The sequence below is a fragment of the Periplaneta americana genome, chromosome 5 (assembly GCF_040183065.1).
Source record: "Periplaneta americana isolate PAMFEO1 chromosome 5, P.americana_PAMFEO1_priV1, whole genome shotgun sequence".
Classification (NCBI taxonomy): Eukaryota; Metazoa; Arthropoda; class Insecta; order Blattodea; family Blattidae; genus Periplaneta; species Periplaneta americana.
In genome coordinates, this window is record NC_091121.1 from 71,980,690 (window position 1) to 71,994,671 (window position 13,982).

Sequence of the window (13,982 nt, forward strand, 5' to 3'; positions counted from 1 at the left end):
GTGACATTAAAATTACTGGCAATCTTAAAGAGGAAAGATGTAATAAATATGCTATTCGACGTATTAATACTACTAAGAATATTTACACATAGGAGGTAATAGTCCCAACAGTCAAAAGACTAGGACGCAATTAGATTCCAAGGCAGTGTCAGTAGCTTTACAACAAACTGTAAACGAAACTTAGTTTCGAGTGGAAGAAAACTAAATTTAATAGAAAGATAGGGCTGCGTCCGGATTGATTCCTAAAGCTGCATGAATGACGTCCTGTTGATTCCCGTTGTGTCTCCTATCCATGTTTACATCAGGCTCGAGTTGATTCCTGGACGAGTTCTTTGATTACTTACTGAATACTTTCAGCGAAGAAAACTGTTAGTTTCCACCAGTAATGTGGGCGACATTTAGTTCGGATACGAAAAGCACTATAAATTGTTGCGAAACGTCTCACAATAAGTTGAATTCGGAATTCTATTTAGCTCATCCGAACCTCATGAGGTTCTAAAATAAATTCAATGTAGCACTTACATAAAGCTTCGAAGCAACGAAATGACCAATAATATGTCAAAAAAGAGAAAGAGTAGTATATTCAACAACAAATAAGATATTACTGTAACGGAGCAATTTGTCGTTCAATATTTAAAGTACATACATGCTGTAATTTCCTCTCCGATATTAAGTGAAGATTTTTAATAATACTGTTAATTTCTAGGCCCACATTTTGTTGACATATTCGACATACTTTTAGCCATAGGCATGTTCGAAGATTTTAAAATTTTTAGATAAAGATGTTATTAACAAATTTAATTTTTAAACATATATATATATATATATATATATATATATATATATATATTTACAAGAAACTGTGTGAAGTAGTTCTTACGTTGTAAGCAAGCAATCCTAAGGAAGAAAAATGTGGGAGTCAACTAGGATAAAACCTGTCCTTGATCCATTCAATGACTGGGAACCAACTCCAATATCACCCATCCAGGATCCCTTTGATAATTGGGGCTCAGTATGGATGTTTGGGAATCAATTTGGCTGCAGCGAAAGGTAGATACCGACGAATCTTGTGACAAGAGCTCATAGAAGAAGAAAGAATATTCAAGGTGGAAGAGTTAGAATATAAATCAGCGATCGAAGTTTTACAGTATCTAGTATAAAAATACAATTAGATACGATTTGTGCAAAGTGGCGTAGGATAACATAATACTTTATATCTATAGTTAGCTATATATGTATATTTTTTGTAGATGATTATCCAGCAGTGTCTACGGATACGTACTTGGTCTGTATATTTATTTACTCCTATGAACTGCCTATGCAGCTTGTGACAGACGTATGAACTGCACAGGTTAGTAACTCGCTCTGAAGTCCAGACTAACAAAACTCATACGCCAAATTCGGTGGCGTCCACTGTAATGGGTTGAGGGAAAACCCCGGAAAAACTCAACCAGATAGGCCTAATTTGTCTCAACCATGGTTTGAACTAGGGCCCACTGTTTCACGGTCAGACATGCTAAACGTTACTCCACAGCGGAGGACAAAAATAATAGTAATAATAATAATAATAATAATAATAATAATAATAATATAGTAACAATAATAATATAGTAACAATAATGGTAAAAATAATAATAATAATAATAATAATAATAATAATAACAATATTTTTAATCTTACGAGTGTATTTTTTCATAGGAAGACAAACAGAATACCACAATTTCCACAGTCTACATCAGCGGTCGTCAGCACAGAGCACCCTGGGGCTAGCGTCTCTTGCCCGCGGAGAACACAGCGCACCATGGTGCATTCGTAGCTGCTAGCGGGTATGCTCTCTACCTTTTCCTGCTGCACGACGGGGCACACGGGACGGCTCCGCTTACCCTTTTCACATTTCAGTGAGTGCTGACGACCACTGGTCTACATGGAGGGACAAGATTTATACCTCAGTTTTCTTTCTTTTAGATGGATTCGATACTTAAAATTTGGAACCCGAAAAAAAATCATTTAATTTTCTAATCATTGACATTTGTGATTATGATGATGACAATGATAATGGATGATAGTGGTGGTGGTGGTGGTGGTGATGGTATTGGTGGTGGTGGTGGTTGTGATGATAATGGTGGTGATGGTGTTGGTGGTGACAATGATAACAATTATCTATCTACGTTCTTGTTTCTATGATAACTCAATAGCTTAAGGAAGGAAAAATTCAACATTCTATGCACCTGCACAGAGCTTTATTACCCATAATCCTACGGATGATGGCTTAGTAAATCATTCATAACATTCGCTAAAGAGCGCTGCTTTTTATGTAATCCTCGTAAAACAGAACCTGTTCTCGGGTTCTATTAACTTTCAGTTTCACGCATTGGGTACTTACTCACGAGCTCTTCCCGACTTAATTGGATTATCCCTCAATACATTGGCTGCAGTCACTTGTTTTATTACTCAGTTATTAAGATCCTTGTACTGAGTAATGCAGCCAAATATTCTGCGTGCAAGAAATAAAAGTGAGTGATTTTATATAGGGTGTATCTTAATTAGACCGACAAACTTTTGGATCAGATAGGGAACGTCCTGTAAATTGCAGTTCCCAACTGAATAAAGTAATTAAAATCTTACCAAACAACAAACTTAAAGAAACCGACAATACTTACGAGACGACCTAATAAACAAGGTGGAAGTGAAGAAACCCTGCAGATTTTCAGAGTGAATAGGTCATATTGTACGAGTATGTAACAAAAAGTGTAATACCATATTGGTGGAAAGTTCATAGTTTTCTCAGAAAAAATGTTTTTCCTATATGTTTAATACCCTCTTATTCGGTACCTATTGCGAGTAGGATTGTGATTTTTATCCATTTCGATAGAAAATCTAATAAAGAATAATTTATCCCTTTGGCGTATTTCAATAACGTGTAAATTTTCGTGTAAATTTAATTAATAAAAAGACTAATTTCAAGCCACTGAACGATGCGAGCAGATTGCAACGTTGTAGCGAGAGAGGGAGATTAGCGTAGAGAAACAGACAGAGTTTGTTGACCTCTTACATCTATAATACGAGAAGGCTGTGTTAGCGACGATGCGGCCAGACGCGCTAACCGTTACTCCATAGGTGTGGACTGTAATAAGTATATGATTATGTAATAGTTACACAGCAATTAAATATATAGGTCTCATTATCTATATATTATTCTTAAGTCAAAGAGAATATATGTGTATTTATTAAATATTTGCTGTAGTCTAGTATTTTATTTTACCATACGCAGAATGTCCTGTGATTTCTTTTCCTTTTTTTAGTTTAAAACACAAACGCAGCGTTTATGTGCTAATTGCATTATTCGATAACTATATAACAACTAATTAGAACGTAGTTATTATCTGAAACTGTATAAGTTAAGAAGAGTCGTCTATGTTTATTATTAAATTTTACTATTTCATAATTAATTACATTTATTAGAGAGGTACAAGCTGAAAAACATGCTTTGCTTTCTTGTTATCTTGTATGAATGTAACACATTAGCTATTACTTAAAAGCAGCGCTACTGCCTGCAGAATAGATTCATTGCAACCACTCAGTGCTTTATAGCACGGAGAATCGAGTACGTGCTTCTGACCTTGACATCCCTGGACTAGATTAAGCTTGGTCAGGCCAGAGACCAGACCTATGGCGGGTTTATTTCAGGGCGGCAAAGAACCTCCGGGATCCTTAAAAGCTATTTGTAAGGAATTATTATTATTATTATTATTATTATTATTATTATTATTATTATTATTATTATTATTAAAATTTGTGCCCTTCGTTGTCATTATGTGGATAGAGCATATGTTTCCCAGCGTGCGAGTTTCGATCTTCTCTGGAGAAAATGGAAGAAATTTATCTTTCGTTCACAGACTGGGTGTTTGTCCGTAGTCTTGCGACTGTCTTGCGATGTCTTAACGGTAACCCTACGTCATGCCGATCCTACAGCCTGGGAGGTCTGCATTTGTGAATGTCTAGTGTACGATCAAATGAATCCGCACTGGTGTGTAAGTCGGAATAAAAGGGGACAAGTTGAATTTTAACTGAGGGCACGGGAGAATCCTGAGAAAACCTGTAAAAAATATACACATTTCACTTGGACTCGCCGGAATTTGAACTCCAGAATCCGGCATAGAATGGCGACGCTAAGCCCTGCGACGAACGAAGCGTCATTCACGTTTTATAATCGTTATACACGGAACGTTCTTCAGCAAAGTAGGCAGTACGCTGTGCCAAGCAGTGAGATATACCATTACATCGACATGGATCTACTTCCTTAACGGCCCCTGTATAACTCTTTCCACTGCCTTGTTTATTTGTCCATTGTTCAGTTGTGCCCATTGATCACGTACAGACGTGTTTATGGAAGCCTTGATATCAATCCTTGTCGACTCTGGTCGCTGCCAATTAGCCCGTTTTCCAGTGACGGATGCACACTGATCGCGAAACGCTCCACACACACATGTGCTTTTTAGCCGGAATAAATCTATCTTCTCTTAACACATATTTTACGGATACAGAAGTTTTGTTAGGTGTATTAAGTGAATTGTGTCCGAGATTAAAAGAAACAACTGACTGCAGAAAGATTTAGCTCTGAAGCCCTGTTACTGGGAACGGCATTCCGTAATGACAAGCATAATGTCAATTTCAACCGTGGTGAAAGCTCCTGAGGATGGATTACTTAACCATAGTTTTGCTATGTGGTAGTACTGCAAGGCTCCTCAACTTTGGTTTCAAGCGGACCAATGTTTTATGTAAGCGACTATGAAGTTTGGGGAGAATATTTTGAGTGTATAGGCTATTTTTTACCTCTGCCACTATTATTTTCTAGAGGCTGCATTAAGTAACATTATATTAATTTTATAATAAAGGTAACGAGTATTGTGCCATTCCTAATCTTCGAAGATATAAGACGTGAATCCTACTAAACGGAAGAAAAAGTGAACTACAGTTATAAAAAACGAAATTTTTGAGAAGCATTATAATTTTTTGTAAAATTAACACAATTAAAAAGAAAGCATAAAGTACTTTTCACAAATACTCGCGTTCTATAAGGTAGATCAAAAGTATAGTAGAGCGTCTCGTTTAGGCACAGTGAAAACGTAAACAAAGTGCAGATAACGTGTGGGAGAGGACGAGCCGTACGATAAACACGAGGGATGCACAAAGTTTTAGTTACAACATTTATGGCGGAGCATTAACTGAAATTATATTTTCCAAAATCACACAAAACAAAAGAACACAAATTGCATATACACATTTTAACAAACAACCAATTGTAAATATAATAATAGGTATATACAGGTTGACTACAAATAGTCTTGATTATTCTATCAGGACGGCAAGGTCTCATATATGAATATGATCTAAGCAATAACGTTGAAATAATTCAATATAACAAATCAAATTGTGTTACTGTACCTGAATAAATTGAACTTTGAGAAGGGATGATTATGTTTAGGAAATAGTGCTGTCACTTCAGACCAATATACTGTAGTTTTGTTAATTCGGCCACAGAAGACGGTGATATTATGTTAGTCATACAGAGAATGAAATTCGTGACCGTAAAAATGCTGCTTGAAAGCAACATCATAAAAGTAGCAAAATTTGATTTATTATATTGAATTATTTCAACGTTACAATTACTTGTTTGTTAAACTGTGTATATGATAACGTATGCAATTTGTGTTCTTTTGTTTTGTGTGTTTTTGGAAAATATAATTTCAAATAATGCTGCGCCATGAATGTTGTAACTAAAACCTTGTGCATCCCTCGTGTTTATCGTTCTGCTCGTCCCCCCCCCCCTCCTACATGTTACCTGTATTTTGTTTACGTTTTCACTGCCTAAACGAGACGCATTACTGTAACAAACACAGACGAGCCAGTAAGTTTTTTATTAGATTATTTTACGACGCTTTATCAACATCTTAGCTTATTTAGCGTTTGAATGAGATGAAGGTGATAATGCCGGTGAAATGAATCCGGAGTCCAGCACCGATAGTTACCCAGCATTTGTTCATGTTGGGTTGACGGAAAACCCCGGAAAAACCTTAACCAGGTAACTTGCCCCCACCGAAAATCGAACCCGGGCCACCTTGTTTCGCGGCCAGACGCGCTAACCGCTACTCCACAGGTGTGAACCGAGTAAGTTATAAATTTAAGTAAGACTCACGTTTTTTAGTAAGGCACCTGAAGCTATTACACTAAATGCCAGTATTATACTGTATAGGTCACTAATGTGCGCACAATCGGTAAAAGCGAAACAAAGATGCAATAGTTGCAAGATCGCGGCATCTTTGCACGTGTATAGCATTGTCGAGAACGCTACGTTGTGCGATCTTCTAGCGAAAGTTCTGGTAGCAAAGGATATTCATAAAACAATTGAAGAGGTAGATTCCAAACTGTTCTAAGTCATTTTTTAAAGCTTTTAACCTTTTTTTATTCATGTTTTAATTCATCCTTTTCAAGTCTATATACAGGCTGAATCATAAGTAATGTCATGAATTTCAAGGGGCTATTCTTTGATATATTTCAAACAAAAAAGTTTAATCTAATTTTGCTCATTTTTGCTTCCTTTACGAGATCAAAAAAATGTTTTTTATAAAAGATTTAAAGAGCATCTTCTGCGGACCTCAGGAAAAAGAACTAAGGATGAGACTAATGGAGTGCTTTGTGTGGAGTATGGAATTGTATGGAGCAGAAATAAATACATTACGACGAAGTGAAGAGAAACGAATAGACACATTTGAAATGTGGATATGGATAAGAATGGAACGTGTGAAATGAACAGACAGAATACGAAATGAAGCTGTGCTGGGAAGAGGGTGAAGAAAGAATGATGTAGCCACCGGCGTGGCTCAGTCGGTTAAGGCGCTTGCCTGCCGGTCTGAAGTTACGCTCGGGCTGAGATTGGACTGATTACCTGGTTCGGTTTTTTCCGAGGTTTTCCCCAACCCTAAGGTGAATACCAGGTAATCTATGGCGAATCCTCAGCCTCATCTCGCCAAATACCATCTCGATATCCCAATCTCATCGACGTTAAATAACCTCGTAGTTGATACAGCGTCGTTAAATAACCAACTAAAAAAATAATGATGCTGAAACCGATCAGGAAGAGAAATAGGAACTGGCTGGGTCACTGGCTGAGGAAAAAGTGTCTACTGAAGGGTGCACTGGAAGGAATGATGAACGGGAGGAGAGTTCTGCGCAGAAGAAGATATCAGATGATAGACTACATTAAGATATATGGGTCATATGAGGAGACTAAGAGGAAGGCAGAAAATAGGAAATATTGGAGAATGCTAGGTTTGCAGTGAAAGATCTGCCCTTGGGGAGAAAGCTAGAAATGAATGGAACATTTCATAGCGTGTTTTAGGAAAACCGTTGACCAAATTCTCAGTATGCTAAGTAAATTTAAGAAGCCGTGTATTATGATAATAAATGATTGAAAGAATTTTAGTTTCCTCCTTTAAATGTGCAGAAATTTTAACCCAACAAATGTAACTTTTAGTTCTGCAAAGGAATTTTATAATGTTACCAACAATAAATCCTATTTTAAAAAATGCCAGCACTTTACAACTAAAGGGAAAATGGTCAACTCCCATGGACAAAGAGTATGTAATCTCTGAAAAGAAGATCAATTTGTACCAGGAACTCTATCACTCGAGCGGCAACTGTGGGCTTTTCCATACCACACATGCATTTTAAAGAGTTTACGATACAGTGCCAAAATTTTACAACACTCTTACCCCAGATCACATATAGATTGCTCATTCCTATGTTAAAATCGGTTGCACTTTGAAGAGAACAACCTCCAGGGTCGCCACCCGTCTGCCGTAAACGAACAGGAGATGGCAGTACGGTCGCTAATGCAATTCAAATGGGATTTATGACGTGACTCCTTATGTAACAACTAGATGGCAGCATAGTAAACCTGATAAAAGTTGTTACTGCCAAAGCCTATAACGCCGAGCAATCTGAATAGATAATAATGAGCCGTTCAGAGCAAAAGTGGTGTAAGTCAAAATTGGGTAATGAGGTTTAAAGTAAAACTTCTGTAAAATACAGCACAAAGTAGCAATTAATATTCAATTTATTTAAACTATTAGTAGTCACGAAGGACATATTAATTGCTACTTTGCGCTGTATTTTGCAGAATTTTTACTTTAAACTTCATTACCCAATTTTGACTTACATCACTTCTGCTCTGAACGACTCATATGATCTCGGCTCTTACTATCGCGAGTGGACTTATCACGTTTTACAGCAAACTTTTAGGTACTGGGCCTGTGAGCCGCATGAGGCTTACCTTGCGACCCGCCTTGTTGTTGTGCAGGTTCATGAGGCTGCGCGCGTCTCCTTCGATCTCGCGGGCGTCCAGGAAGCGTCGCGCGAACTTCATGCCGTGTCCCACGTCGGCGCTGCAGCCGCCCCACTTCCACCCGGCGGGCGCCAGTTCCTTGCGCGCCTTGTGGCTGGGGTCGCAGCCGCAGTCCGAGATGTTGCCCCGGCTGCAGGCCGCGGTCACCGAGTACGCCACGCCGGCGCTCGAGATGGCGTATGTGAAGGCCGCCTCCCGACTACCTGCCGGCACACAAACACAAAACTCATTTATCTTCAAGAAGGAATAACAGATTAATGGAAAGTGAATCTGCACATGGAAACTACAACTATACCTTATACACCGACTGAAAGGGGACTAAATAGGGTCCTTTTTAAGGGATGAATCAGGAAGGGGAGTTAAACGCTGAAGTCTAATATCATTTTAGTCTTTTGTAAATGGTTATTGAGACATTCATACAAATAAAAGTAAACAGAAGTTCCTTCGTTGAGGTATTTTTCCGTTTCTTTCTGAATTCATTTAAGAAAAAGTACCACACAACTTACAGACGGATGATCCTCGGCTACCTTTCGCCGTTAATTTCATGCATTCATTAATTATCCATTCATTCATCCGTCCATTCATTCTTCCATTTATCCATCCATCCGACCACTCATTCATCCATACGTCCGTCCAGTCATTCATCCATCCGTCCATTCATTCATTCATAAATCCATCCATTCATTCACCCGTCTGTCAGGCCGTTCGTCCGTCCATTCATCCATCCATCCGTCCGTCCATTCATTCATCCATTCATTCAGCCGACCATTCATTCATTTATTCATTCATCCTCCCGTCCAGTCATTAATCCATCCGTCCGTTCAGTCATTCATCCATCCGTCCATTCATCCATCCATCCATCCATTCATTCATCCATCTGTCAGTCCGTTCGTTCATTCATCCATCCATCCATTTACTCAACCATTCACTCATTCATTCATCCGTCCAGTCATTCATCCATCCGTCCGTCCGTCCGTCCAGTCATTCATCCAACCGTCCATCCAGTCATTCATCCATCCGTCCGTCCGTCCAGTCATTCATCCATCTGTCCGTCCGTCCAGTCATTCATCCATCCTTCCATTCCTTGATTCATCCATTCGTCATTGATTGATTCATCCATTTATGCGTTTATCCATTCATCCGTTTCATCATCCATTCATCCATTTGGTTATTCATTCATTAATTCATCTGTTCATTCGTTCATTCTTTCATTTGTTCATTCGTTCACTCACACATTCATTCATTCATTCACTCATTCATTCAATCCTGAAAGAAACTTACGCCATCGTGTGAAATTAGCATAGCAAAAGGGTAAGAAAACACAATAAACTTCGACTGTAATTACTTTTAAATTGGTTTTCAAGGCCTTATTATCTTCGTCTTCTTCCCTTAAGTATTAGGCACTATGGGCTGTTACGATCTCACTGTTGAATGTTCAACTCAGCGTTTCATTAGACGACCTAGAGATATCTTCCGTTTAGCTTTTGGGCTTCTATTTGTACGCATTCGTTGCAGATGATTTATCCATTTGTTCTGACAATGTTACATGCGATGCATTATAAGTTACAACTGTAGTTTTTCTAGTAGGCCTACATCCTCATTACGTTTATGATCTCTTGTAAAATTGTGAAAACATACTGACTGCATATAGTTCAATATTAATGTCACTATCAAAATATTTGTACACTACAAACGACAGAAAGAATTTCATCTCCAATTTAATTTAATTTTATACATCAACTTATGAAGACTAAACAGACAAAATGGGGCGATTTGTACCATCACGGTTAAAGCATTACTATGCAAGCCGGACGATTGTGGGTTAGATTCCAGATGGGGTCATGGATTATCTCCATTGATCTAATTCTTCCACTATGGCCCTGGGATTCACTCAGTCTTTAACAGAAATGAGTAGGTATACCAGGGGTATTTCATTGGGGCTTAATGCGGTCAGTATGTAGGACCGAAGTTCCTGCTGAACTAATATCAATGTTATGTGTAAAGGTATAACCACAGCCTAGTATATACAGTCACGAAGCTTGAGTTGTGAGGGTGTAGGAACAATAGACTATGCCGGTACTATTTCGCATTGTCTGTAATGAGGCGATATTAGCGATCCTAGTGGTTAGCAACTATCTATGGATGCATATTTACTACGTATTGAGCTTCGCGACTGTATATACTAGACTGTGGTAAAGGTACGAGCCTGAATCTCTCGCTATCCTTTGGGCCTCCATGGCCCGTTACAGAGACAACTTTTCCAAACAGGAAAATAGTCTTTCAAGATGATGATTATAGTGATGATGACTGTATGATTCGGCTGTACAATAATGTTTAAAGTATTAACAATGATGATAAACAGATCTTCTCATTCAGAAACTTAGAGCATGTAACAGAATACGGAAATTAAAAATAAGTCCACTAAATGAAGCACAAAAGAAAGGAGAAAGTGGAACACGTGGATTGCAGGCGAAACAACTAGCAATTAGGTATGAGTTCGTAACAGCGCATGACTTTATGTCTTAGGATCAGTTGAATCGTACGCTTGCCATAACAAATCCGAAGTGTTTTAGTCATGTACTGTGTAATTGAATGCGCCCGTTTTATTTCCTTACTGCTAAGTGTCACTCAATTTTGCAACTGTGTTATGGCTTTCCCTTAAGTGCTTCATGCTGTGTACGGTCGGCAAGATGAAAGTCTGAGATAACAGTAAGATGGTAAAGGAAGAACACGAGACAACTGGACTCACCCAACTCATATGAAAGAGAATTACTTTACAGTACTTACGTTTCCTGCAGTTTGGCAGTCAGCACGATAGATAATTTTATTTCTTTCGTGGTCATCGTGTGATTGGAATGGATTTTTTGTCTGTTCACTATACAATAGCTAGTCTTAATTTTTTCATGTACTCATTAACTGTGCCCCATAAATAAAAACAAGGTTTGCAAATATTGTCAAAATTTTTAGTCATCCTATAGTGCATAATATCGTTAGAAGGACTGGAAGTGTAAAACAATCCAGAAAACCCTAAACGTAGCTAATAGCTATAGAGCAGTGGTTCCCAAACGTTTTTTGACGCAACCCACTTTGGGAGATTTTTTTGTGACCTCCACTGCAGTACTGTTATTTAAAGTATATGTACACTTAGCGGCAAAAAGAATGGGCCGGCCGACAATTTCTAAGTTCCAGAGACTTACATTGCGCATGCTCGTCTCGTCAAAGCCATAGTTCACCAGGTAACACATAATTAAACCATTTAAATTTGCTGTATTTTGTTTAAGAGGCTAAAATATGTAATAAAATCGAATGGCGGGTTGATTCTAGATACATCAGGGCCCTTGAAGAGTGAAATAATAATAAAATTGATAAACACAAAATCAACCGTAGCGAATATGAACAGGAAAACCACGTATTATGCCGAACTGATATAAACAGTTGCAGTAGCGTAAGTTGTTACGGCATTGGTATATTGAACACGTTAGTACTAGTAGCTCAAGGTTCAAATCTCCCCCAATCTTCTTTTTTTTTTTATTACAAATTTGCCATCGCAAAGCTATAATTATGTGGCGATATATCTTAGAATATGCCCAAACTCTAATAAATAATAAACCTCCCTCTCTCTTTCAAGCAATACTGCTTTCTGTTAATATAACGTTCTGTCTCGTCATTACGCTTCAAGATGGCACAGAAACAATAACTCATTGCCCTGGTTCCGACAGGACTTCGATTGGAGAAATGTCATTTTCTCCGACCAGGTAATTGTCTCCAGTAACATTCTGTGTATGCTACTCTACGACAGGACTTTGATTGGAGAAATGTCATTTTCTCCGACGAGGTAATTGTCTCCAATAGCAATGATAGTACTGCCCTAGTTTATTGTATGAATGACCACCGATACTCTTCGCGTGAGGGTCGCGTGTTAGGGGTGGATGTCATACGATGGGACAGGACTTCTGGAACGCATCCACGGTATGTTTACGGCAGAAGTCTACGAACACATTTTGGCAAATGTAATGATCCCTTCCGCCCGAAAACGATATCCAGAAGGAACACTTTTCTTCCAGCAGGATAATCATCCGATACACACCGCCAACCGGATTCAAAGATGGTTTACGAGGAGGCGTGATGTCGACCCAGTCGACTGGCCTCCAAATTCACCAGATATGAATCCGTTTCAAAATTTGTTGGCTGCAGTCAAAAGGATTCTACGCTCTAATTGGGCAGAACAACCAACCCGTTCGGACACCTGAGGAACTGTGGGACAGAGTTCTAGATGCAAGGGAGAAGATGGCCAAGAATTTAGACCTGTTTCATAATCTTGTGGACTCCATGCCGTGCATAATGAGAGCAGATGTTGACGCAGGTGGTTTGTGGACGAGATGCTAGTCCCCACCACAGCCTTGTTTTGTTAATATATTAACAAATTGTTTGTTTTTGTTAATTTAATTATTTATTTATATCTGATATGCGTCCGTTTTTTTAGGATGTGAAACAAGTATTTTTGTTTATACAGGCCAGGTCTCACCTATTAATAGCCCACAGATGATGGGCAATAATATTTTTACAAGACAGGAAAAACGAAGTTTGTTAACAAATGCCATTTCACATTTAAAGTAATAAATTAAGTAAAAGTTAAAATAAAAAAAATAATAATAATTTTACCGCATCAGGAGGCGAACTCAGAACCTCTGGCACGGATGTCAAACTTCTTACCACTGGGCCACACACTGCTCGTAAAGTTTATTACATTATAGACGGATGACTTTCAATGAAGAGACACCACAGCAATGCCTTGCACTGGGTTACGTTTACACGAGTGAACCGCGCGATAGAACTTGTCATTTCTATCGACCAAGAGTCGGCCCATTCTTTTTGCTCCTAAGTGTACACCTTTACATACAAAAATTGGTAATTTCATAGAAGACGGGCACTTGGTTGAATATAGTACGTATTACCAACTTTTTTTATTTCAGAGTTAAATGTTAGTGATCTTTTAGTGACTTTTACATGTTAGTACTAGGTTTTTATACTAGGTGTCGCCTTGATTTTCTTTTAATTTGATTGGTTATAGTTGTCATTTGTTCTAGAATTTTCGTTAATTTTGAATGGATAATGACGTTATCAGTTGTTCTTGGTTGTTTGACGTGAGTGGTGTTATGTTGTGTCTGATGGCTAAAGCTATTGAAAGTTTGTCATTTTATGATTTTCTTTCGATTTGATTGGTTATAGTTGTAATTTATTCTAGAATTTTCATTAATTTTGAATGGATAATGACGTCAGTTGTTCCTGGTTGTTTGACGTGAGTGATGTTACATTGTGGATTTGTCTGCATTTGTCGAATGAGCATCATCATGCTTACGAAAAGGCACTTTTCAGTGCCAATAATTTATTTTGTGTGCACAAGGTTGGAATTTTGAAGTAAGAGGGAAAGGAAGGAATCCGTGTTCTGAAATTATTGATTAAATTTTGTGTCGATTTTGGTTTAGTTCTTTCGCTGGTGATTAAGGATTGTGTTGAATGTTGAGGAGAAAACTGTTTTTTCTGTGGTTTAAAGAAATTACTTACTGAATTTTCTGTA

General features: G+C 38.1%; 1 protein-coding gene across 2 annotated transcripts in view; it reads right to left on the bottom strand.

Annotated features, from left to right (window-relative positions):
* The window catches only part of Wnt2 (Wnt oncogene analog 2), a 662,858-nt gene that overhangs the window by 34,473 nt on the left and 614,403 nt on the right, over nucleotides 1-13,982 (bottom strand). For both annotated transcript variants that reach the window (XM_069826005.1, XM_069826004.1), the window contains one exon: nucleotides 8,333-8,607. In XM_069826005.1, the coding sequence (XP_069682106.1) occupies nucleotides 8,333-8,607 (275 nt within the window). The remainder of the gene's footprint in view (nucleotides 1-8,332; nucleotides 8,608-13,982) is intronic.